Raw genomic sequence first — 26326 nt, 5'->3', positions numbered from 1 at the left:
CCTGTCTGGTCAACCGGCAGCAAACGCCGGGATGCAGCAAACCGACCAAGCAGGTCTTGGGTAGGTCATTCTCCCTCCTTCGCACCAGTGTGCAGGCCGGCCCCAATCCGGCTTCCAGAGCGCACCTGCAGCAGCAACACAACCCTAGGCATGATTACTCAGAAGTCAGCCTCACGGTCTCCAGGTGCGCGTAGTGGCGCCTCCAGCTGCAGCGCCGCTCGATGGGCCTGACTTCTGAGTAGACACAGCCAGGCGGGTACAGCCAGCCCGGTGAAGGCCGCGAGCCCCCCTCCCCGCGCCATCTCCCACCCTCGAGCTCTGGGCTCCCCAGGCGACAACGTGCGCGCCGGGGGCTGAAGCCCTGTCCGGGCAACCACGCGCCCTTCTCCACCAGCCATTCCATCTGCGCGCGGCCAGAGGCCCTCTGCGATCCTCTCGGCTACTGCTGCCTTCGCGCTCCTTCGCGCGCTCGTGGAGAAAGAGGTCGCGGGGCTGAGGCTGCTGCTTGGCCGCAGCGCTGCGCGGTCCCGGCGGCGGCGGCGGCAGGCTCCTTCCTGGCTGCCCAGCAGCAGCTGGCCTTCGACGACGCTCCCGGAGGAGGGAGGCAGGCAGGCAGGCCGGCCGAGGGGGAGGCTCAGGACCAGCCCAGCCCCCCGCCGCCGCCGCCTCCGGGCGGGGATCTCTGGAAGCTTCCTGCTCGCAGCCGGGCGAGGGAGACGCAGCAGCAGCAGCAGCCTTTGGCCTGCGAGCGCTCGGGGGGCGCCGTCGTCCGCCCGTCGGAGGAGGAGGAGGCGGCGCTGCAGCTGCGGAGGCAGGCAGGCAGGCAGGCAAGCGAGGCGCCCCCCGCAGCAGCAGCAGCAGCAGCAGCAGCGGCGCCGTCCGGGCAGGAGAGGCGCAGCGCAGCCGCCCGAGGATGGCCCCGCGGGGCTGGCCAGCCTCGCCGCCCCCACCGCTGCTCCCTTCGCGGTGCGCTGCCTGAGGGCCGCCGCCTCTCCCCAGCTCGGTCGCCGACGGAACGAAGCAGCGCCCCGCGCGCAGCAGCAGCCGCAGCCGCCGGCCCGGGCCCCCTCGCCCGCCCGCCCGCCCGCCATGGCCAAGGAGCAGGAGGCGGCGGCGGCCCCCCCAGCGGCCCGGCGGCAGCAGCAGCAGCAGCAGCAGCCGCGGCTCTGCCACATGCTGAAGGGCGACAACGGCTACGGCTTCCACCTGCACGGCGAGAAGGGCAAGAGCGGCCAGTTCATCCGCAAAGTCGAGCCCGACTCGCCGGCCGAAGCCGCCGGGCTGCGCGCCGGGGACCGCGTCGTCGAAGTCAACGGCGTCAACGTGGAGAAGGAGACGCACCACCAGGTGGGCGAGCCTCCGCGCGCAGGGGCAGTCTACCGCCGGGGGGGGGGCAGCTGGCTGGAGGCAGGTTGCCGGGGATGCTACCGGGGGTGGAGAAGCTGTTGGCTGTGAACGAGAACGCATGCAGTGAAGCCTCCATGCCCTAAAGCAGTCTGTCTCTGAGAGCCAGAATCTGGGACAAGGGATGAGGAGAGCGGTCCCCAAGCGGGGTGTTCCCAGGTGTAGCTAGAATTGAGCAGATGGGTTCCAAGAGCGCGGCCCCCCAGCTGCCTATTTTCTTCATGATCTCCCAAGGGGTACCAGGGAGAGGGACAAACATGGCCCCCTTCCCCCTAGTTTCACCTCTTCCTAGAGGCATCTGGAAATGGGGCAGTGGTGGGCCAGACCCAACCAGGCCCTTCAGAGCTGCTCTGACCCTGGGACTTCATCTCCGAAGTCCGGGGCCTCCGCAACCTCTGGGCCCCCCCAAATCCTCTTTAGTCTGCCCCAGGTAGTGTGGTGATGCTTCATTCGCAAGGGGGTGGGCTCCAAAGGCCTTTAGGTCCAGGCTCCCAAATGACCTAGGGGTGCACCTCTGCTTCTGCTGAGAAATGTGGTCCACTCTTGGCCAGCTGGAGATCGCTTTCTGCCAGGGCTTCCCAAGCGGGAGTCCCCAGCGGTGGTTGGCCTACAATCCCAACCTTCCCAGCCACAAAGAGCAAAGGCCCTTGGGAGTTGTAGTCCAACAGCAGCTGGGACCCAAGGCTGAGAAGCCCTGGCCATCATCATCAGCTGCTGTCTTCCAGGGCAGCTAGGTGGGGCCTGGGCGCAGAGGCAAGAGACCCCCTCTCTGTCAGCGGGGAGGCGGGCCCTTCGTCACTGCTCCAGGCAGTTGCTCTTAGTTTCTGATGGCCGAAATTGCTGGACAGTGCCCTAGAGAGGAGAAGGGGCAAAGCACCCTGCCAGGATTGCTGGGACCCTCCCCGCCACACGCACCTTTTGCTTTCTGGCTGCCAGACAGAGCAGTCTGCCAGCGTGTGCCTGCCTGCCGGTAGGTCATAGGGGCCGAGCTACCCATCTGTGGTGCCCGCTCTGGGGCTCGGGACACAGGACTTAGTGTCCCTCTTTGTGCCCAGCAAAATGGACCTCTGGAAGTCTCTGGTGTGGGGTCTGAGAGGCTGCTTTGCTCTGACCAGGAGGGAGCACATTGGTGCCCCTCTGAGAGAGCAGAGTTCTGTCTGGAGTTTTGCATCGGTCAGTGATGCCAGCGTGACACGATTCGGGCTGTTTCGTTGGCAGGGATTGCTCCGGAGGAGGGTACGCTTGGTGGGAGCTTCAGCCAAGCTGGTCCTCACCAATTCTCGTTATCTGCTGCTCGTGGATGTATATTGACACACAGGAACATCTGAAGCTGTCTCCTACTGAGTTAGATTCCTGTTCCATATTCCCTGTCATGGGGATTCCCAGATGTTGTTGACTACAGTTCCCATACGCCTTTGGCCATTGCAGCTGTGGATTCTGGGAGTGGTAGTCAACAACATCTGGGAATCCCTGTGACCGGGAATGTGGCCCCTAGTCCATCTAGGCCAGTATTTTCTGTTCTGATTGGCAGCAGCCCTGCATGGGTCTTTCCCAGCCAGATCCACGGAGATGCCAGGGATTAGGAACGTAGGAAGCTGCCGTCTACTGAGTGAGACCCTGGCCCATCTGGCAGAGTATTGTCTTCACAGACGGGCAGCGGCTTCTCCAGGGTTGCAGGCAGGAGTCTCGCTTCCCAGAAACACATTTAGATGTGCATGTCCGATGTCCTAGGTGCCCACCGTCAAAGGTTGTGGGTCAAGAGCAGGACCTGAGCCGGGCCCAGTGCTGCTGCCCCCTTCCAGGCCCACATCCTAGGCACCCCCTTCTCTCTTCGCTGCCCCATCGCCAGCGGATGAATCTGTGGGGCCAGCAGCAGCCTGGCCAAATGTCTTCCCCTCTGTGTGATGGATGGGCTGCGGCTGCCAAGCTGGGTGCCTCGCGGTCTGTGGCTCTGGAGGCAGCAGAGGGGATCGGCCCCCCTTGGCCTGTGGGTCCTGGCCAAGATGGAGGGCTTTGCTCTCTCTGGTGCCGCTCTCAGACAGGCAAGGCTTGGGCGTGCCCAGAGCGCGGACGCCGGACCGTTGTGCTTCAGAGCCACCCCAAGCAACCCCGCCGGGATGTTTATTTCGCAAAGGGCGTGCATCTCGGCAGGGGCCCTGTGCAGCCGGAATCAGGGATCCGAAGGGTCTGGGCAGGTGAGGTGATTGAGGAGTGGGCAGGGGGAGAAATTTTCTTACCAAAAGCGGTTTGTGCTGCCAGCTGGTGAGGTTGAACTTTGCTGCACCCCGAGCACTGGATGAATGGCTGCAAGAGGTGTAAGGCTTGCTCCTAGTACTTGAAAGGAGAGCTGGTCTTGAGAATTCTCCCCTTTGCTAAGCAGGCTCCACCCTGGTTGCATTTGATTACATGTGTGAGCACCGTAAGGTATATGTAAGATACTGTAAGATATTCATATACTGGAAGAGCTTCCCCTCAGGGGATGGGGCCGCTCTGGGGAGAGCACATCTGCCTGCTTGCATGCCGAAGGTTCCCAGTTCCCTCCCTGGCAGGGTGGAGAGAGATTCCTACATGAAACCTTGGAGAAGCCGCTACCAGTCTGGGTAGACAACACTGAGTTTGATGGCCCAAGGGTCTGACTCAGTAAACGGCAGCTTCCTGTGCTCTCAACAGTGGTGTATGGAGAAGACAATGAAATAGAGGGGTGGCCACAGTGTGGCCGGGGATGATGGGAACTGTAGTAGTCTAGCAACAGCTGGCGAGCCTTGGTTTGGCCACCCTGGTAGACTGCTCCTGGATGGTCTGGAGGCTGAGTTTGGAGCTATCCAAGCAGGCTGAGTGTGGAGAGAGTAGCCAGTTGCCTGTGCGTGCATCTGAGAGCGAGAGGATGGGTGTGGCGCGTGCAGATTTCCCTCCTGCGTTCCTGTGTGTCTGCAGGAGGCTGGTTTTGAACGTGGTGCCCAGTTAATCCAAGTTGGCTGGGCCGGTTGAGTCAGTCTGGGTGGCGTCCAGCCGGAGTGCAGCTCTTCACCGAGAGGCTGATGAGCAGAGCCCCAGAGAGGGCGGACTAGCCCTGCGTGGCCTCCCTCCCTGGCCTGAGAGTGCCAAATCCCAGCTGGCCCTGCTGCCTCCCTCGCTGCTCTGAGATCCTGGGCACTGCCTTTCTCTTGGCGCCGCCGTTGCCTCTGTTTATGTCTCTTCTTGGTGTGCCGTTTGTTTTCTTTGGGGGCTTTCCTTTTTTGCAGAACACCTGGAATAGCTCTGCGTGGGGACCGAGCCGGCTCAGCAGTTGCGGCTGCGTAATTGGAACTTGCTGCGTCTGAGGCTGGGTTGGGCGGGAGCCTGGTGGGAAGGAATGAGCCGTTTGGAAATCCGATTTGGGGTTGGTTTGGCTCTCTCCCCGCAACCAGGGGGCACAGCGTTTGCAGGCGCATGTGGAAGTCCGGCAGGATGGCCCACACTTCCCACGGAGGGAGCAGCTGGAGCAGATTGGCCCTGGAATCTGGGCAGAGTCAGGCAGGCCAGCCAAAGAGCCCTTGCCTGGTCACCTGGGGCGAGGAAGAATCCTCTCTAGGCGACCAGGCAGGGACATTCTGGTGAGCTGGAAAAAGAGGGCGGGTGGTTTTTTCTCTCCGTCCCTCAGTTATTGCCATGAATGGTACAAACAGGCAAGTGGCCAAACGCATTGTTTAAGGGGCTTGTAACCTAATGGCGCAGTGGGGAAGTAACTTGCCTAGGGAGCAAGAGGTTGCCGGTTCGAATCCCTGCTGGTGTGTTTCCCAGACTTATATTGGCCAGCAGCGATATAGGAAGATGCTGAAAGGCATCATCTCAAACTGTGCGGGAGATGGCCATGGGAAACCCCTCCTGTATTCTACCCAAGACAACCACAGGGTTCTGTGGTCACCAGGAGTCAACACCGACTCGACGGCACAACTTTACCTTTTAACTTCTGAGGACTGATTAGCAAGAGTGGAGTAATCCTCGTGCTTTGCAGTGTTCCAAAGAGTTTGCGTATCTCAGTACTCTTTTCAGCAGTGGTCTTCCCTGTTTTTCAAGGTGGGGGCTGCTTTGGCCAGCGTGAAGGGGGCCATTTCCCACTGTGCTGACCTCTGCACCACCCTGTCCTTTTCTCACTGCTGGGAGGGCCCTTTAAAAGAGACGGGGCTCTAGGAGGAAAGCTGGGGGGAGGGCTGCCGTCTCCAGCGCTCTGGACCCACCTTCCAAAGGGGGCTCCATTTCCCTTAAAGGAGCCCCCCTGCCCGGCACTGGGCACTGCAGGGTGAGCGGATGAATGCATGCCATTTCTTAGCACTGTGCAGTGGGCGTGGTGGTCTCTGCCTGGCGCCAGAGGGACTGTGCAGAGTGTTCAGCTTTGGCGGAAGCATCAGTCGGGCCCAAGAAACAATTAGCCGGGTGGATGGGGCCCACCACTCAGCCCTGGGCCTGATCACAAAGAACGCTGCCTTATGGCAAGCCTGCCAAGGGAGATGGGAACTTCTTTATCACGACTGCTTTTCAGCATGGATTCACCCCTTGGGCGAAGCAAGTCCAGAGGAGAGACCTTTTGGTTGGGTTTGGCCCTCCAAGCTCGAAGCAGGACTTCCCTCCCTCCTTGGGCTGCTGCATTGTGGGACAGAAACCTGTCCATAACCAAATAGCACCTCCAAGCTGGGAAACCCAGGAGACCTCGGCCAGTGGGCCATCCGAGAGTTTCGCTCCGGTACTTTGCAGAGCCTTGGATACATTCGGGGTCTCTCCGCCACGACGTGGCCGCCGCTCAGGGGACCAACGAGGAGGCTGGGGCTGGTCCTTTGGGTGATGAAGCCAGAAAGGGAAGCTGAGAGGGAGCAGCTGGTGGCCTTTCTGGCGCTTGGGGAGCTACAGATGGCGGCTCTCGGCTGGCCGCCTCTTGAGACTGCAGGCCGACGGAGATGAAAAGGGCAGAGGCGTCGCAGTTTCCAGGAGAGAGCAGTGGTGGCTGCGGTCCATGCGCTTCTCGCTGGGGCGATTCCTCATTCCCAGAGGCAGCAACCTTGTCTTCAGGGAGATGAATGAAAAGGCAATGAGGTGTTGAGGGCCATTTGTCTCTTGCCGCCTGGGCGACTGAACCGTGCTCCCTCTCTGGCTCCGACAGTGGAGTGGGAAAATGCCGGGAAAGACCTTCTGGCCGAGAGCGCCACGGAGGGTTTACCCAGGGCCAGCCCCAAGGCAGTGGGGCGTCCATCTCCTGTGCAGTTCCTGGTCATTTCACGGAAGCTCAAGGTTGTGCCCAGATCTCTGTGTCATAAGAAGAGACCTGATGGATCAGGCCCAAGGAGGCCAGCATCCTGTTTCCCACAGTGGCCCACCAGATGCCTCTGGGGAGCCCACAGGCAAGAGGTGATGCCATGCCCTCTCGTCTCCTGCGGTGGCTCCCCTGCAACTGGGATTGAGAGGCATCCTGCCTTTTAAGCTGAAGGTGGTTTATAGACACCAGACTAGTAGGCGTTGTTAGACCTGTCCCCCATGAATTTTGTCCAAGCCCCTTTTTAAGCCATCCAAGCTAGTGGCCATCACCACATCCCATGGCAGAGAATTCCATAGATAAATTATGTGCTCTGTGAAAAAAGAACTTCCTTTTGTCGGTCCTAAATTTCCCAGCCTTCGGTTTCATGGGACAACCCTTGGTTCTAGTGCAGTGTTCCCTCTAAGAGAGATTCCCAGATGTTGTTGACTACAGTCCCCAGAATACCCAGCTGCAATTGCTTTTGCTTGGGGAATATGGGAGTTGTAGTCAACAACGTTTGGGAATCCCTGTTAGAGGGAACACTGTTCTAGTGTTGTGAGAGAGGGAGAAACGTTTCTCTCTGTCCACTCTCTTTATAAAGTGTACCGTCAAGTCGATTTTGACTCCTGGTGCCCACAGAACCCTGTGGTTTTCTTGGGTAGAATACAGGAGGGGTTGACCATTGCCCCCTCCTGTGCAGTATGAGATGATGCCTTTCAGCATCTTCCCATATTGCTGCTGCCCGAAATAGTACCAGCAGGGATTTGAACTCACAACCTTCCACTCTCTTTACTCCATGCATAATTTTTATACACTTCGATCATGTCTCCCCTTAGTCGCCTCTTTTCCAAAGTAAAAAGCCCCAAGGTGTTGTAGCCTTGCCTCATCAGGAAGGTGCTCCAGGCCCCTGATCATCTGGGTTGCCCTCTTCTGTACCTTTCCCAGTTCAACAATGTCCTTCTGAAGATACGGTGACCAAAGCTGTACACAGTCCTCCAAAAGTGGCTGCACCATAGATTTGTATCAGGGCATTGTAATATTAGCATTGTTATTTCCAGTCCCCTTCCTAATGATCCCTAGCATGGAATTGGCCTTTTTCTCAACTGCCGCACACTGAGTCAAGGGTGTCCTGCCAGAGAGAAGTTTTTTAGTAAATTTATTGAAAAAACAAGAGAGATGTAGATGAGGAAAAGGAGTGTTGAAGAAAGGGGAAAACCTTTATGTAAGACCCAGGAAGTCCAATAGCTAAGTTGCTAACAGTATTTCCTTGAGAACAGGGCTGCACAACTCCGGCCCTCCAGCAGATGCTTGACTACAACTCCCATCATCCCTGACTCTTAGCCACTGTCTGAAGATGATGAACGTTATAGTCCAAAAGGGCTGGATTTGTGCAGCCCTTCTCTGGAGCAAAGGTTCCCACTGTGGCGTCCCTAGCACTGTTCCCTCTAACAGGGATTTCCTGATGTTGTTGACTACAACTCCCAGCATCCCCAGCTACAGTGGCCTTTGGCTGGGAATTTTGGGAGTTGTAGTCAACAACATCTGGGAACACCTGTCAGAGGGAACACTGGTCCCCAGATGTTGTTGGCATGAAAAATCGCTTTGGCCACTATGGCAGGGGATGATGGGGGTTGTAGTCCAGCCGCGTCAGGGAGCCAAGTTTGAGAACCCCTGCCGTAGGGCTTTCAGTGGATCCCTGACTTGTAGGCGGTTAAGCATCTGCTTTCTCGCTCTTTTGTGGATGGGAGAAGTGGCCTGACGTCTCCTGTGTTCTCCTCCCTCCTGCCTGTCCTCAGGTTGTGCAGCGCATTAAAGCCGTGGAAGCCGAGACCCGCTTGCTGGTGGTGGACAAAGAGGCCGACGAGTATCTCCGGAGCCTGCGGCTGACGTGCACGGAGGAGATGGTGCGCACGGGCATTGTGGCGGGCCCTGACGCTTCACCTGTCAGACCTCCGCCCAGCAGCGACAATGGGGACATCTGGAAACCCCAGCCGGAGCTGAGCAGCAGGAACAAGAGGCACAAGCACAGCTCCAGCTCCGAGAGTGAGAAGAAGGTGAGGCTTTGGGGCAGGCGGGGAGGGCTGGGCTTGTGGGAGCCAGCAGGAATGGTCCCCTTTGCTAAGCAGAATCTGCCCTGGTTGGCAGTTGAATGGGAGACTACATGTGTGAGCACTGGAAGAGATTCTCCTTGGAGGATGGGGCTGCTCTGGGAAGAGCACCTGGCAGCTTGCAGGCAGAAGGTCCCAATTTCCCTCCCTGGTGGCAGCATCTCCAGATTGGGTTGGGGCTGTCCCCTGCTAATTGAGCAAAGAGGTGGTTCTCTTACATTTAGCAGGGGGAGAGCAACTGGCCTCTCCATCCCCAACACAGCATCCCTCCAGTGGCTCTTGCTGGTGTTTGCCTTATGTTTCTTTTTAGATAGTCCCTTTGGGGACAGGGAGCCATATTATTTACGCATTTATTTTTCTATGTAAACCGTTTTGAGAATGTTGTTGAAGAGCAGTCTATAAATATTTGTCATTGTTGTTGTCGTCGTCGTAATTGAGCAAAGAGGCACCTTCTTAAAGTGACGATTCTCTTTATTTAGCAGGGGGAGAGCAACTGTCCCTCTCCACCCCCGTCACAGCATCCTTCCAGTGGCTGTTGCTGGTGTCAACCTTATGTTTCTTTGTAGATTGTGAGCCCTTTGGGGACAGGGAACCCTCTTATTTGTTTGTTATTTCTCTATGTAAACCACTTTGGGAACTTTTGCAATGTATAAATATTGTTGTTGTTATTATTATTATTATTAGTAGTAGTAGTAGTAGTGACCCCAGCCTGCAACCTTGGAGAAGCTGCTGCCGGTCAGTGCAGACCATACTGTGCTAGATAGGCCCGGGGTCTGCCTGGGTAGAAGGCGGCTTCTCACGTTCCTACGCTGGGCCCAGGTGCTGCTCTGTGGGGGGATAATCTGGTCTTGGCCGGAGTGGTCCTTAGTGACTCTGCAGCAAACGAGGTCAGGACTTGGGAGTCCTATTTATGGCCTCCCAAGATTCCGCACTCCTGGAACAAAAGGCCGAACGAGATCTTCACTAATTCCCAGTGCATGCTCTGCCAGCGGGGAGGGGTTCCTATCTGCACGTACTGGCAGCAGCCCTCCCTTAAGTTGAGTTCCGCGACCGAGTCGTCTTTATTCTGCTCCCTGCATTCTGCACACCTGGCGCTCTTTGTGTGTGTGGAAAGTCGCAGATGACGGCGACGGCCACGCAGTCCCTTGCACACCTCGCCCCATCTCTTTGGGGGCTTTGGGACTCTGGCAGTGGGCCTCTGGGCTGCAGATGGCCATGGCTACTGGTGTCTGCCTGCCTTCTAGAATGTGGGAAAGGTCTGCTTATCTGAAGGCTGGAGTTCGCCGAAAGCGTGCATGTGCACACACACACACACACACACACACACACACACACACACACACCCGCCCCGTCACAGATTACTAACAAGTCACCTGGCTAATACAAATACAATGGAAGCAAAAGCAAGCAAGGTATGTGGCCTTCTCTGCAAGGCTGCTTTAACAAGAGAGCTCCTGAACCAGCTGACAGCCCCAATCATTTTAGGAGTCCCTTCCTCTTGCCCCAAGCCAGAAGTCCTGATAAAATCAGGCCAATGTGGAGTTGGGCCCTGGGAACATGTCCTGTCGCCTCCTTTACAAATTTGTTTCCGCTTCTGCTTGGCCTGCTGGTGGTGGTGGGAGCTGGGCTGGAAAAAAATAGTAGTTAAAAAATAAAATAAAATTCCGATGAGGTCACCAGCAGGTCAGGTTTAGGGAGCTTAAATTACAGCTGCTCTATTTGAGAGAGAGAGAGAGAGAGAGAAACAGAGAGATGCTTATACACACACACACACACACACACACACACACACACACACACACACACAGAGCCTAGACGGGATTTTCAGTTCCCAGCACTAATTAGCTTGGTTGTGATCTTTTCTGGAAGGGGGGGGCAGCGGGTGGGATTGCTGACCTTGCATGCATTGCAAAGGAATCCGAGAAAGGAGATTTAGTGGAGGGGGGGACGGAATGTGCGGCTTGCTCTGAGCGAGGCATTGACTGCGGAGCGAGGCTGTAGCCACCGTTTGTGTGCAAAAAACCCCTGAATTACAAAAGTGAAGTTCTGGGCCGAGAAAAGCTGAGTTCCACAACCTGTGTACATTATGCAAACAAGCACGTTGGCAACAGCCCTCCCGCCCCCACTTTGCGTCATGTGGGTTTTGCTAGCCATGGCTACATCAGCTGCTGAAGCCCACCCCGTCCATTGTCAGGGCTGTCCGTCTGGCCCTTTGGCTTCTGCATGTTGAGGAATAAGGAGCCCTTGGCATTTAGGGCCCAGGACATCCCATGGAAGTGGGATGCACCTCCGGCTCAAAGCAGCACTTGTGTCCAAGCATAGCAGCTGGGATACCGCAAAGTTCTAGAAATAAATAAATAAATAAATAAATATATATATATATATATATATATATATATATATATATATCTATATATATATATATATATCTATATATCTATATATATATATCTAAATGGCAGCGGAACAGTGAAGCAACAGACTCGTGGAGGTACCAGTAGGCTCCTGAATTGCCCCTGAAAGAGCATTACTTTTTACCTCTTGTCTGAAGCCTGGGAACCCCACAGGCCTCCCAGGAGGGCGGGATTCCGGAGTCGTGGGGCCACCACCGAAAAGACCCTGCCCTGCAGGGCATCTCAGATGGCTGGGGACATGAAGCAGGCAGAGGCGCTCTTACCCGTGGACCTCTGGGCTGAAATCCAGGGCCTCCACAGCCCCTACCCCACTCAATCCTCTTTAGTCTGCCCCGGCTGGTATGGTTGCCCGGCCGAGCACGATGATGCGTCCTTTGCTGGGGGGGGGGGGCCTCCAAAGGCCTTTAGGTCCGGGCTCCAAAGTGACCTAGGTGCACCTCTGGAAGCAGGGCCTTGTCTGACCACCGGAGTGCATGGGTCAGTTCCTGTCGGAGCACCGTGGGATTGCTCCGGAGGCCCTCAGCCTCTGCCCTGGGCCTTTTCTTTGGAGACTGAAAGCACCACCAGCGAATGGGCAAAACGATGGTTTCTTTTGCCTTCTTGTTGCAGATGTTAGCAGAATGTGGAGTGTGGGGCAGGCGTTGTGGTGGCAGAGAGGCAGGCGGGCTCAGAGTGTGCCTGGCCGCGCTTGCAGATGATCTCCGAGCACCCCCTCTCCCCTCCCCCCACTTTCCTGCCCTAGAGACTTGCTGGGGAACTTGAGCCAACGGGTTGTTTTTGAGTCTGGGTGTTGGCAGGAAGCCCCTCCTGAGAAGGAAGGTATCCACCCCGCAGCAGAAATATCCTCTGCGGTGGTATTTTTAGCCAAACACAAAGCCAGGGGAAGGAACAGGAGGTGGGACGAGATTAGCATCAGGATGGGCTGGGCCAGGTCCGGGACATAAGTGGACGGCATGGTCGGCCTGGAGGAGCTCCCGGCTCCCAGCAGAAAGGGTGGGTGCTGAGCCACTGGCTGACAGATTTCGGGGAGAGACTCGGAGATGTGAAGGGATGTTTCCCTTGGCAAGGCATTCAGGCCTGTGGGATCCAAAGAACCAACGTTTTAAACCCATGTTGCTAGACCTGGTGTTCTCCCTGAAGTCCTAAGGCAGGGATTCTCAACGTTGGGTCCCCAGATGTTATTGAACTTCAACTCCCATAATCCCCAGCTCCAGTGGCCTTTGGTTGGGGATTGTGGGAGTTGAAGTCCAAAAACATCTGGGGACCCAACGCTGAGAATCCCTGCCCTAAGGGATGATGATGATGATGAATTGCACCCCTGATTTTTGGCCCTTTCCCTTCTATTCCAGGCTCGTGTGACCTGACCCTCTGGGGCCTGTAGGGGAGGTGGGAATGGGGCTGGGGAAACCAGGTCTGGGTCTTGCCTTGGCAGAAGCCACCTTGGCTGGAGGCAGGCGGTAGTTTCCTCTGGAAGGTTGAGAGATTGGTCGTGGGTGTGGGGATGCTTCCTCAACCTGGGTTTCTGCCAGTAATGGCTCTTCCTAATGAGCGGGGGGGGGGGGCGCCCAAGGAGGCACAGATACCTCTGGTTCCCAGCAGCAGTTCAGATGGCTCCTCCTTCCCCTGCCCCACCCAAGAGCTGTGCTGCCTGCAGGCTGGCCAATCATCAGGTAGAGCTGCATGCTTAACCGTGGCACTCGGCCTGACAAATGGCGCTTCTCTTTGACCAGAGTCTGTGTGTACGTGTCTGCCATGCAGAGTGGTCACTCCCCCAAATCGCTTTCTCTCAAGAACAGTTTGAACTCCAAACCGTTTCAGCAACAGTTGCTTGTCTCCAGCCGTGGAGAGAACAGTCCGCAGCCATCCAGAGTGCAGACACAAGCTCACACACCTTTGCGGGTTATTCCATACACCCTGGAATAATCGTCATCCCTGGTTCTACATATCTGCGATTGCAAATTAGCATCCAGCCGTAAGCATGAACAGTAGGAACTGGGGGAAGTCCCAGCTGCTCGCCTTGAAGATGAGGTGTGCAACCCGGGGGTCATGGGGAGCCGGTTCAGATCCACCCAAGAGCCAGCTCCTAGCGGATTTTGGAACTCTGGCTAGACTCAGTCAGGATGGCTCCGATCAGGCGTAAGGAGCAGCCCTGGCTTGTTCCTAACCAGAATCGGAATGAGAATCCCTCCAAGCCTCCCATGTGAGGAATAGTCCGGAGCTGACGCTGCTGGGGCCTGGAGGCTTTGCACGAAGCCCGGATTTAATGCAGGTGCAGCATTATATGGCAAATATTTATATACCGCTTTTCAACAAAAGTTTCCCAAAGCAGTCTAGGAAGGAAGGAAGGAAGGAGATAGATAAAATGGCTAAAAATGACTCCCTCTCCCCAAAGGGCTCGCAGTCTAAAAAAGGAACATAAGATAGACCCCAGCCTGCTTAGCAAAGAGAATTGCCACGGAAAAGGTGCCTCTTTGCTCAGTTGCCAACTGGCTCCGGAAGAAATAACTAGCCTGTGTTAAGTGGCCTTGGGTGAGCCCACCTTAAGGACATCGTGAGGGCTTTGCAACAGAAAGAACCCCAAAAGTGCCACCGTCCCAAAGGTTTCTCCCCTACACTCTGGTCAATTGGACTGCAAAGGACCGAGCATTAGAACACCTGAGATTTTGATTCTGTTTCTTTCTGTTTGCCAGGATAACAGAAGTGGGGTTTTCAGAATCTAGCGGCCTCAGTTCAGGAATTAGCTGATAAGCCAGAGACTTGTGAACTATTCCACTGGCTCCTAAGAATATGAAATAGCTTTAAGCCAATTAGGAAGAAGATATGGGCAAGGACCGGGGCTTTGGACGGAGCACCCACTTCTCCATGGTGGCTTTATGTCCACAGATCCCCTCCTTAAGCTTTTACATCTGACCGAACAGAACCTGCATTCAGGCCAGCGTAAGCAGCGCTGAACATAAAGTTCTCTGCAGGGCGTTTTAACTCCATTATCGGGTCGACCAACGTGGGGATTAAAGGGCCATTTGAGAACTCTGAGCCCTGCCTGGTAGGGATTTCCGGTAGTGAGCTCTTAGGCACTTGAAGCCCCCAATAGACCAGGCCGGCTTTCCACGTGGCTGACGGAGCTGTGAGTTTTAAACACTCTCAGGGGAGTTATAAGGTCAGCGAAGGATGGGGTGATCAGTTGAGGAGAACTTGTCATGGCCAAAGATGCTTTGAAACGTTCTGCATTCAGTGGGAATAACAGAACACTTTATGCAGATTTGTCGCTGTGGGGTCAGCTCTGTGCTGCAGTATATGAAACAGGAAGAAAGGCGAGACTGTTGCCTCTGAGCATGTGAAGAGTGCCTCTCATTACTGAGCATCTACCAGCAGCACTCCTCATGCATCTGGAGCTGGGGAGGCAGGTTTTCAGGCCAGAGGGTACAGCTGCTGATTTTAAGCCTCTTTCATTTTAGAAATGGGAAATTTGGGTTGGATTTGCACCAGCTGAGCCAATTTGACCTCCTCTGCAGTGTCCCCTCTAACAGGGATTTCCCAGATGTTGTTGACTACAACTCCCAGAATCCCCAGCTGCCATGGCTTTTGCTTGGGGATTCTGGGAGTTGTCATCAAAAACATCTGGGAATCCCCGTTAGAGGGAACACTGCTCTGCAGTAACCAAAAAAAATACAACTTGGTAAGGGGAGAGAGAATCCAGAATTAGAGTTTGAGCGAGGGGTTGGCCTTTCAGGACCAGGCAAAGTAGTCATGAAGTTGGTCCTTCTGAGCATGCATGGAGCGAATCACCCGCCGGACATCTGGATTAGACAGCAGGGCACGGATTCCCAATCCTTGGTCCCCAAATGTTGTCCATCAGGGATCAAAGGGCCTTCAGCCATTGTGGGCTGAAGCAGCACCTGGGGACCCCAGCTGAGAGCCCTTGGGGTGGGGTCCTCTCCTAGACTAGCAGCCTCTCTCTTCTTAGAGATGGGCTGTGGAGAGAGTTCTGGACCCATCAAGCGCACACAACCCCCTCCGTGGCCCCTAGACTCTTCAGAGGCCGAGCCGTGGTGCACGCTTGCTGCAAAGACCTCTTTCCCCATCATCCTTGGGGCAGCTCCAGTGCTCTTCCACTTCCTCCCCACCTCACAGGCCTGTCCTGTTTCTGGGGAAGGCCTGCTGGTGCTTCTTCCATGGGGTAAGCAGCTGTGTCTAGGGCGGGCCAAGCCTCTGCGGTGGGAGGACCTGGCTTATTTGGTCTCCCCTTGTACGAAGCGCTGGCTGGTGGCGGAAGATGGGATTTGTTGAGGGAGGCCCTGAGACTAGTGTGCAGTTCCCCAGAAGCACTTGTAGGGTATTCGATCTTGGGATGCCTGGAAGGCAGGGCTCAGCACCATTTCAGAACAACAGCAACATCCCCATAAGTGCCTGCAGCCACAGGGCTCAGTACGGAGGCTGCTGGGATCCTTGCTGTTTTGTGGGGCGAACGAGGAGGAGGAGAGCTGGTCTTGTGGCAGCAAGCATGAAGTCTCCCCTTTGCTGAGCAGGGCCTGTCCTGGTTTGCATTTGAATGGGGGACTACATGAGTGAACCCTGTGGCTTACCCATTTCTGAGGGGCCACAGTGGGGGAGTTCCCATTTCCTTCACACCTTGCTTGTGGGCATTTTGGAGTCATGGGGTTTCCCCTCTTGGAAACGGGGCACGGAGCTGTAGTGTGCAGGTCTGATCTCTCAGGCCCTCTTTGCGTGATTGTCATTATCCCCTTCTTTTTCAGCTGCTACACCCAGAATGCACGCTAGATAGATTTGTTTTTATTATAACAGCAGCAATCACTGCGAGGAATAGAGGCAGAGATGACGCCTCCCCTCTAGTTTACAAACAACTTCACTGTTTGCATGTATCATGTATCATGTATTTTTCTTCCCTGTGTTTATGCTTTGGAGGGTTGGTCTATTTCAAGGGAAGTGTCCTAAGCGGTGGTGTTGACACTGCTTGCAGGAGGCTCAAGTTTGCAAAAGCTCAGTTACAGGATCAAACTGCTCATGCTGAAGTTACCTGCAGTCAGCTAAGCTATGCAAGAGGTTAGCTGCAAGGGCACTGAGATCCTTGCTAACCAAATGGTGTGCAAAACTTGGAGTATTTTAGTTCTGAAAAGAGTGATTGGGGCGGGGTTGTGAGAGATCTTTGTCAAATTATGAATGCTGTGGAAAGAGTGACTCAAGTTGGTTACTGGGGTGGATGTTTTACTATAGGAATGTGAATTTTAGTTTGTTTTTTGTTGTTTTTATCTTTTAAGCCACCTTGAGGTTCTTTCCGGGCCAAAAAGGTTGCGTAAGAAATTGGTTAAATAAACGGAGTGAAATTATTCTCAATCTCGGCAGCTCTCAGACTTGGGTGTCCAGCTGCTATTGGACTATGACTCTCCTTAGCCATTGTGGCTGGAGATGATGGGAGTTTGTAGTCTAACCACATCTGGGGGCTTGAATGCAGGACTGGAGAAATCTTTGGAAGGTGATGAAGATGAATATTATATACTGCTGTTGAACACAAAAGTGCTCTTTTGTTTTGAGAACTCAAAAGTTCTCAGTCTCGAAGCAGTTTACGTAACAATGTTATAAGAAAATTGTCCCCTGTCCCGAAAGGGTTTGCAGTCTAAAAATCCTGCCAGGCAGTTCTTGCATTTCTTCTGAAGATCTCAGTTAGCTGCTGAGCTTTAATTTATAGCACCACTCTGTCTCTGAGTTTTTCTTCTTATATTGGCCGCATACCATCCAAAGTGGTGGTGCTGGCAGAGCTTTGCAGATGCTTTGCAGCATTGGATGCTGGTCTAGTTCCACAGCGACTGAAGTCACGTGAATTTCAGCTGCCTTTACTAAAAGTCACGGTTATCGCTTCCATGGTGGATGACGCCGATGGCGCAGGGTGGAGGGGACCATGGCTGAAGAATGGCCGAAAACAAGTAGAAAACACGTAGCAATCTTATAATTGTGTGTGTGTGTGTGTGTGTGTGTGTAGCAGTTGTACATCTTGGTGAAGAACAGCTTGATCTCTGCATCTGTGGTTTGGCTGGTCAGAATCTTGCCCTCAGGCTTATAGCTGCAGTATGTCTCAAAGTTGTTGTGCTGTCGCCTGGTGACCAAAGAGCCCTGTGGTTGTCTTTGGTAGAATACAGGAGGGGTTGACCATGGCCTCCTCCCGTGCAGTATGAGATGATGCCTTTCAGCATCTTCCTATATCCTTGCTGGGGTTTCCCACAGTTTGGGAAACATAGCACAGTTCGGCAAATCACATTCTGCACTTTGAGTGGTCTGTACATCCAAACAGAATGCAGTTGCAATGAGTTCTATAAAATAATGCCAGAAAAGAATGGGAGGAGAGCTGGTCTTGTGGTAGCAAGTATGAATTTTCCCTTTGTTAAGCTGGGTCTGCCTTGGTTTGCATTTGGGTGGGAGTCTCTATGTGTGAGCACTGTAAGATTTTCCCCTTAGGGGATGGGGCTGTTCTGGGAAGAACACCTGCCTCCTTGCATGCAGAAGGTTCCAAGTTCCCTCCTTGGAAGTATCTCCAAGATAGGGCTGAGAGAGACTCCTGCCTGCAACCTGGGAGAAACTGCTGCCCGTCTGGGTAGACAATACTGAGCTAGATGGACCAAAGGTCTGACTCAGCATAAGACAGCTTCCTATGTTCCTAATATTATGGGCCGGGGGAGATAATGCTCTATTTAAACATTTTTTGGGCACTCATGATCACGGGGAGTTTGTTATAATGGATAAAGCTGAATGACAGGGACGTTCCAAAATAAATGGAAAAGGAGTTTTGTTCCAGAAAGATATGAGATGTCTTTCTCCAACTCAAAGTATGTTACCTCTTGGTCTAAATGAGAAGTTCGAGTTTGGAGTCTTTCTTCTGGTTTTGAGCCACCTAATGGCGTAGTGGGGAAATGACTTGACTAGCAAGCCAAAGGCTGCTGGTTTGAATTCCGCTGGTATGTTTCCCAGACTATGGGAAACACCTGTGTCTGAGACTGAGACTGAAACTCGGAATGCCAAAAACAGCCGTAGCTCTATAGAGGAGCTGATATTTGGAAGGCAGGAAGTCCCAGGTTCTGTCTCTGCTTGACCCCCAAATAATCTGGTTTATACCCTGGTGGCGCAGTGGTAAAACTGCCGCCCTGTAACCAGAAGGTTACAAGTTCGATCCTGACCAGGGGCTCAAGGTTGACTCAGCCTTCCATCCTTCCGAGGTCGGTAAAATGAGTACCCAGAAATGTTGGGGGGCAATATGCTAAATCATTGTAAACCGCTTAGAGAGCTCCGGCTATAGAGCGGTATATAAATGTAAGTGCTATTGCTAAGTGCTATTGCTATACACTACAGAACTGCAAAGTAGTTTCCTAACGACTTTGATTTGCAGAACTGCAAAGTAGTTTCTGAGCTGCACATGCGGAGGAGGAGGCATTTGCCATTTTCTTGGGTTCCCCCCCCTTTTACAATCCTTTCAAACGACTAATGCAGCTCGCTCCTTGCACCTTCGCTAGCAGAGCGTTTGCCAAGAGGAGAAATCTTAGACCTCAAAGGCTGTTTTCAGAGCCAGCGGGAAGAAACTGGTTCTCACTTACTCTCTCCTCCTCCCTCGCTTGGTCTTGCATCAAGATGGGTTGGGTTCCATCACAACAGTCTTCCTGGCAAAGGGAGGGGATGAATTATCCTTGGCTGCTAAGCAGAAAGCCAAGCTAAGGGGGGCTTTGCCCACCAGCCCTTCTGGGGATGACGCTGCTCGACCCAACTGACTATTCATGGCCTGTGCCTGGAGAGAACTCAGGACCACAACAGCCCAAAGAAGGGTGCAGAGAGAGAGAGAGAGATTGATTTATTCCTGAACAAAGACTACGTCACTTTCGGCCCCAGCCAGGTAGCCTTTTGGGAGGGAATGGTGTGTATCTTCACAGCTCCCTGACAAAGAGCCGCCTGTACCTTGAAATGCTTTGGGGTTCTTTAATTCAGACATGTATTAAATGTATATCCCACTCTATGGTCAGTTATACGTTCTGCGTTGCTCAGGATACTAAAGAGTATACGAATTCTAATAGCCTTGTAGTTTAATGGCCAATCACCATCTCAAAGCCATATTGTTGTATGCCTTGTTTTTATTTATTTGAAGAAAGGCCTCACGCTGACACCTCCCCATCCCAGGACTGGAACTTCCTTTAAAATGTTTTAATCTGCCTGTTTACAGGTCCATAGCTGTCATCCCATTGCCTCACCCCCATTCTGACCTGGCCAAACCTGGATGAATCTTGACCATGTCATCTCAAGGTTTCCTGGGCCTCCCTTTCCCAACACTTAAACACAAACTATTTGCACACTTCAGCTCCAGGGTTATTGGTGCATGAAGAGGCGAAGATTTGTCTGTGTGCCTGTTTAACTTCGGTGTGTTGTTTTAAAGATGAAGAACAGCCTGCAGTTCAAGGCAAGGGAGCTTGTGCAGGAAGCAAGTCCAGCGTCAGTTGAGCGGTCCTGGGGCCAGCACCCTATCAGGCTCTCGGTCATGAGGTTCTTGATGCCAGCTGCTGCATGCTGATAAACTGGGTGGGGACCACTCTCCTTTGGGGAGGAGAGCAGGTCTTGTGGGAACGAGCATGAACTGTCCCCTTTTGTAAGCAGGGTCCACTTTAATTTGCATTTGGGAGGGAGACTACACTTAAGCACTGTAAGATCGTCCTTTAGGGCAGGGATTGTCAACGTTGGGTCCTCAGATGTTACTGGACTTCAACTCCCATAATCCCCAGCCCCTTTGGTTGGGGATTGTGGGAGTTGAAGTCCAATAACATCTGGGGACCCAATGTTGAGAATCCCTACTTTAGGGGATGGGGTCGTAGGTCAGCAGAAGAACATCTGTAGGCTTGGATGTTGAAGGTCCCAGGGTTAGTTTCCAGGCAGCATCTCCAAGTAGGCCTGGGCAAGACTCCTGCCTGCAACCTTGGAGAAGCTGCTGCCAGTCTGTGAAGACAATACTGAGCTTGATGGACCAGTGACTGGACTCAGTTGGAAGCAGCTTCCTGTGTTCCTATGTTCTGGGGCCTCTCTGTCATCCACAAGCTGGTCTTGGTTGAGTAGGCTTTTTGAACCCAGATCTACTGAAAAACCTGCACCGGACGGCTTTTAAAGGGAGTGCGGGGGGAGATAACCCGAAGAAGTGATTCTGCAACATCCGTGACTGTCTGTGAGTGTGTCTGATGGCATGTTATGACTGTATACACACGTTGCCACTGCTGATGAAAGAATCAAGGTCACCTTCCCACCGGACTAAATAGCAAATGCCTATGTTTATTATGAATGATAATATTTATTCCCAAGAGTGCCATCTGTGATGCTGAGGAGAGGAGATGTGAACAAGGGGAGATGTTCATTGGCTCTGTTGATGCGATGCTTCCTTGCCAGAGTCCTTAATTTGAGCTGGACTTCTCAGAATTGGTCAGGTTCAGAAGGAACACCAATACCGTGGTCTGGTACTACGGAGGAGGAGAACTGGTCTTGTTGTAAGGTAAAGTGTGCCGTTGAGTCGGCGTCGACTCCTGGCACCCACAGAGCCCTGTGGTTGTCTTTGCTAGAATACAGGAGGGGTTGACCATTGCCTTCTCCCACACAGTATGAGATGATGCCTTTCAGCATCTTCCTATATTGCTGCTGCCTGATATAGGTGTTTCCCATAGTCTGGGAAACATAACAGTGGGGATCAGAACCGGCAACCTCTGGCTTGCTAGTCAAGTCATTTCCCCGCTGTGCCATTAGGTGGCTGGTCTTGTGGTAGCCAATATGACTTGTCCCCTTTGCTAAGCAGAGTTTGCCCTGGTTTGAATTTGAATTAGAGACTACATGAGTGAGCAATGAAAGATATCCCCCTGAGGGGATGGGGCCACTCTGGGAAGAGCATGTACAAGTTCCAAGTTTCCTCCCTGGCAGTATCTCCAAGACAGAGCTGAGAGAGGCTCCTGCCTGCAACCTTGGAGACGCCGCTGCCAGTCTGTGAAGATAATACTGAACTAAATGGACCAATGGTCTGAGTTGGTATAAGGCAGCTTCCTAGACAGAGGTTTGAACCAGGCTCCTTGCTAATTGAGTACAGAGGCACCTTTTAAAAGTGGTGATTCTCTTTTTTTAGCAGGGGGAGAGCAACTGGCCCTCTCGATCCCCAGCACAGCATCCCTCCAGTGGCTGTTGCTGGGGTCTGGCTTATGTTTCATTTTTGATTGTGAGCCCTTTGGGGACAGGGAACCATGTTTTTATTCATTCATTCATTCATTCATTCATTCATTCATTCATTTATTCTTATTTCTCCATGTAAACTGCTTTGATAACTTTTGTTGAAAAGCAGTATATAAATATTTCTGGTAAATCTGCTTTAAAGTAGTATTAGTTTAGGTGCACGGGAAACTGCCTTTTGCTTGGGCCATCTCGCTCCATACAGACTAGTCCAACAACATCTGGAGGGGAGACCCCCATTTGAGACCACCCCCTAGATTAATGCATATGCTAAACAGCACCACTAGGTCCTTGGCGAGGAACTTCATCTTGTCCACAACTTCCTTCCCCCGCCCTCCCTGTAGGGCTTGCTGTTGACTTTCAGCAATTGAGCCCCCTCCTGAAGCCTTCCTGGAACTTTCCCTTGGCCCGATTTCCCCGCCGGACCTCCCCGCATGCCCACTGGCTGTCTTGAAATACTTTGTACCCTCTTCTTCGTAGCTTGTTCTTGCTCCGGGAGATAAGGCGATGGCGCAAAGCCTGGAATGTGGGCTGGCGGCCGGGCAGCTGCTTCTGAACTTGCTGTACAGTTAGCGCTCCGCGATAAACCTTGGAGAGGAACTGTGTTCCTTGCTGATAAGGGTTTCTGGACCCTGGCTTCTTTCCCACCCTCTCCTCTTTGGCAACAGCCTGTGCAGAATCCCGATGCCACATATGCAAGATCGCATCCTTGTGTTTCTTAAATGTGGCATTGCAACCATGGTCCACCACCACTGACTGCAGGATTGGACCTGGAAGAATCAAAAGCACGTTTGCGTCTGCTTCTGTCCGCTTCCTGCTGGGCAAGTGAGGCCAGCAGCCACGAATCGTCTCCGGTATTCTTGGTGGCAGTTTGATTCTCCAGCAGGTTGCAGCTGAAGGGCTGGAAGTATATTTTGCCAAAGCACCCTTCCTGTGAATGGCCGCTTTTCCCTTCGGAGAGCCCTGCCCGGATCAGGGAGTTTTCCATTATGAGCCATGTTGGGGATTTCTGTCTCTGGACTCCTATGGACCTTTTGCTTTCCTTTGGCATCTGTCTATCGGCATGCATTTTCTTTTAAATTTTTGCTTTTGTGGTCAAGCTCAGTGGGAAGGATGAGGCTGGTGGGTCTCCCAGCTGCAGTTGGAACATGCTCCATTTTTGCTATTTCTGCACGCATGCCGTTTAGATGGCAGGCTTAACTGCAGAGGAAGACCCTTAATCGGAAGAAAATCATTGGAACACTGCAGGCTCGTTGTGTAACCCGAAACAGAAGACCCGTTGTGTGGGGCTCTCCGCGTTGCAAGCCTGGGCCATGCACAATCTCCATTTAATCGTTTGCTCCGTATTGCAGGGTGGTCGGATCTCAGGCTTGTTGCTAGGAGTGGAGCAGAGAAGGCTCTTCTCTGAAGAACTGAGCCTTCACGAGAAGTGACACACAGTCTGAGCTGGAAACAAATTTGTCAGCATCGGAGAACTCTTGTAACTATCAGTTTTTGCAATCTTATTTATTTTATTTAGTATATTTGTATACTGCCCCAAACGTCCGTCTCTGGACGGTTTACAGCAAACAGCACATCACAAAACAGCAGTTAAAATGTTTGCTTTAAGTGTCCTGTTCCAATAAGAGAGAAGTGGTTCCTCGTCCAAAGGAGGCGCAGCTGCCTCTGCTTCCCGGCAGCCGCTTGGGTGGCTCCTCTTTCCCCTGCCCCGCCTGAGAGCCACGCTGCCTGCAGGCTGGCTATTGGTCAGGTAGAGCTGCACAACTGATTTTCCACATCAGCCAACTGATCCATCCAGTTTTTCTCGTTTCCCCCCGATACGTTCCATTTCCTCCTAAACATTGCATCTCTTTAAGCATTGTTTTAACTATGAACTGCTATAGGGAGCCCAATCCAAGCAGAGTTAGAAGCTGTGGAAGGAAGAGACGGGGTTCCTTCACCAGCCTTCGAGGCCCTTCTGAGCTGGGGAAATCCGGATGTGGGAGGGAGTTTTCCTGGGGTCCTCAAGGCAACTGGGCCTCCCTGTGCGGCGTTTTCTGCCTCTGCAAAGTGTCAGAGGCTCTTGTCACCTCGGAGTGATGTGAGATGCACACGTTCTGATTTGCCATTTGTAAAGACCAAAAAATCCAGAAGTATTAAATAGAACAATGTCTAATCCCACTCTTTGTCATGTGAATTTAAGCAAAACAGTCCAAACAAAATGGAGAGAGAGGATCTGAAGGAACTTTTTTTAAAAAATGTACATTATTATATTAAACCAAAAAGAGAAGAAAAAGGTCCAATGGCATGCATAGTTTTGAATCAGAACGCACTTCTACATTGCACATCATCGGATCCTTTTAATAGGCACCCTGGTGAGTCACTCTGGCAGCAAGAGGGGAGCTGGTGTTGCTCTCAACAAGCATCCCATCGCTGGCAGCCGCGTGAATGGAGACAATTATGTCCACTCCTTTGAGTGGCAGAAGCCCAAACGCTCGCGTTGAGCACTGATTGCAGTGACAGCAAGCTGCTGGTGCGGGAGACAGAGGCCAGGGGTAGGTAGGGTGTGTGTGTGTGTGTGTGTGTGTGTGTGTGTGTGTGTGTGTGTGTGTGGTAAAGTTTTGTGGAGGTAGAAGACCACAGGAGGAAGTGGAACATAGGAAGCTGCCTCCTACTGAGTCAGACCATTGGTCCATCTCGCTCAGAATTGTCCACACAGACTGGCAGCAGCTTCTCCAAGGTGACAGGCAGGAGTTTCTCTCAACCCAATCTTGATGCCAGCCAGGGAACTTGAAACCTTCTGCATGCAAGCAGACAGGTGCTCTGCCCAGAGCAGCCCCACCCCCTGAAGGGAAGATCTTACAGTGCTCACACATGTGGTCTCCCATTCAAATGCAAACCACACCTTGCTTAGCAAAGGGGGCAAGTCATGCTTGCGACCACAAGACCAGCTCTCCTCCGATAGCTACTAGCCTGGTGGCTATAGGCCACCTCCAGCCTCAGAGGCAAGACGCTATAGACAGATAAAAGGTGGCTCGGAGGTGTGCCATAGATGGCAGAAATGACGTCGGAGAGTTAAAGGGATAAAACCCACCCACCAATTGCCACTTGCTTCCTATGTTGGCACCTTAAGGGGGGAAATGCAAAGTTCTGCATTTAATCTGAAAACTTAATTTGAACTGGAGCTCAGACTAAAGGGGTGCAGCAGGGCAAACCCCTGTTCAGCAGTTCTCATTTTAGGGCGAGGAGGGGTGTCGGTGGGACTGACCCTCCACGTTCTGCCTTCTGGGTGGAGAGAGGGAAGGGAGAGGATTCCTTCTCTGCTCTCTGTAGAGGTCTCCGTCCCCTTTGAGCATTTAAAAGACTCCTTGCCGTTTCCTCTTCAGTGGCGCCCGGGTTTTGGGTTACGTGTAACGCAAACTCTGTGCTTGTACAAAAGTTATTGTCCGTCTCTCATTTCTACGCACAGAGAGGATCTCTTTATTGAAACACCCAAGCAAACTGCAGTTAGGAACAGTCCTTCCTGCTGTTTGTAACATGCAATGGAGCGTGTCGCCTTCAGGGCTGTGCTGTCCAGGCCTAGTGGGCGGAGCAGCTGATCCTGAAGCATTGTGGAAGGCCACAGAACATCAGCTGCTCTGAGCTTCCCGGAGGAAACCCTGCCGGACAGAAGCATCACGAGGAACGAACGGAAATGATGGATTTCGGGTCTCCAGTGACGAATTTGGCACTCTGAGAATTTTCTTGTCCTCCATTTAAAGAGGAAGGTTTTATTTCAGGGGTTCTCAGCCTTGGTTCCCTGGATGTGGTTGAACGACAGCGCTACTAATCCCCAGACACAGTGGCCGATGCCTGGGGATGATGGGAGTTGTAGTCCAGCAACATCTGGGGACCCAAGGTTGAGGACCCCAGGTGATCATAGGAACATAGGAAGCTGCCATATACTGAGTCAGACCCTTGGTCCATCTGGCTCAGTATTATCTACATGGACTGGCAGCAGCTTCTCCAAGGTTGCAGGCAGGAATCTCTCTCAGCCCTGTCTTGGAGATGCTGCCAGGGAGGGAACGTGCAACCTTCTGCTTGCAAGCAGGCAGATACTCTTCCCAGAGCAGCCCCATCCCCTAAGGAGAATATCTTACAATGTTGACATATGTAGTCTCCCATTCAAATGCATACCAGGGCAGACTCTGCTTAGCACAGGGGACAATTCATGCTTGCTGCCACAAGACCAGCTCTCTTCGATCAGGGGGATGCAAGCCGTACAACATGGCAAGCCACATGCAAGTGTGTTGGCTAAAACCAACACCAACACACACACACACACACACACACACACACACACACACACACACACACAGTTTTAAGGGGGGGGGAATCTGGGCCCAAACAGTCAGATCAGCATTGCTCTTGACTTGCGCAGGGGTGGAGGTTTCTCAGGGAGGCAGCAGGTGGTAAACACTCGAGAGCCTTTGGCTGGCATCGGTGTGTGTTTTCACAGAGCCCCTCTTGAATGCTGAAAGCATTTATGTCGAAAGCCGGCTGCTCCAAAATGCCGCCGTATCTAAGCAGCGGATTTAAGGGCACCTCACTCTGGCTCTGAGCGTGGATCAGCCGGGGCGGCTTAGCTGTCTGGCGCCCACAAGTGGGATTTCCAACCTAACTCCCGTTTGGGCAAAATCCAGGGGTTTAAAGCAAAGGCAGATGCCGGAGATGACCTTGCTGTTGTCATCCAAGCTGCCTGCCTCTTGGTGGCCCTGAGGTGAGCACTATTGGGGTGTGATTTTGTGTGGGAATTGAATCTCTGAGGAGACTCGGTTGTCTCACTCCTTCAAGAGCGAGAAGATTAGGAGCAGAGGAAGCTGCCTTCTGAGTCAGACACTTGGTCCATCTAACCCGGCACTGGTTGGCAGCGG

At 53.1% G+C, this 26326-nt stretch overlaps 1 protein-coding gene across 2 annotated transcripts in view; it reads left to right on the top strand.

Annotated features, from left to right (window-relative positions):
• Positions 1–382: 382 nt before the first annotated feature.
• Positions 383–26326, top strand: part of NHERF2 (NHERF family PDZ scaffold protein 2) — a 53464-nt gene continuing 27520 nt past the window's right edge. For both annotated transcript variants that reach the window (XM_053276114.1, XM_053276112.1), the window contains exons 1-2: positions 383–1347; positions 8467–8724. In XM_053276114.1, coding sequence (XP_053132089.1) covers positions 1090–1347; positions 8467–8724 — 516 coding nt within the window. In that variant the 5' untranslated portion in view covers positions 383–1089. The remainder of the gene's footprint in view (positions 1348–8466; positions 8725–26326) is intronic.

The sequence above is a fragment of the Hemicordylus capensis genome, chromosome 13 (assembly GCF_027244095.1).
Source record: "Hemicordylus capensis ecotype Gifberg chromosome 13, rHemCap1.1.pri, whole genome shotgun sequence".
NCBI lineage: Eukaryota > Metazoa > Chordata > Lepidosauria > Squamata > Cordylidae > Hemicordylus > Hemicordylus capensis.
This window is presented reverse-complemented; position numbering and strand designations above follow the sequence as displayed.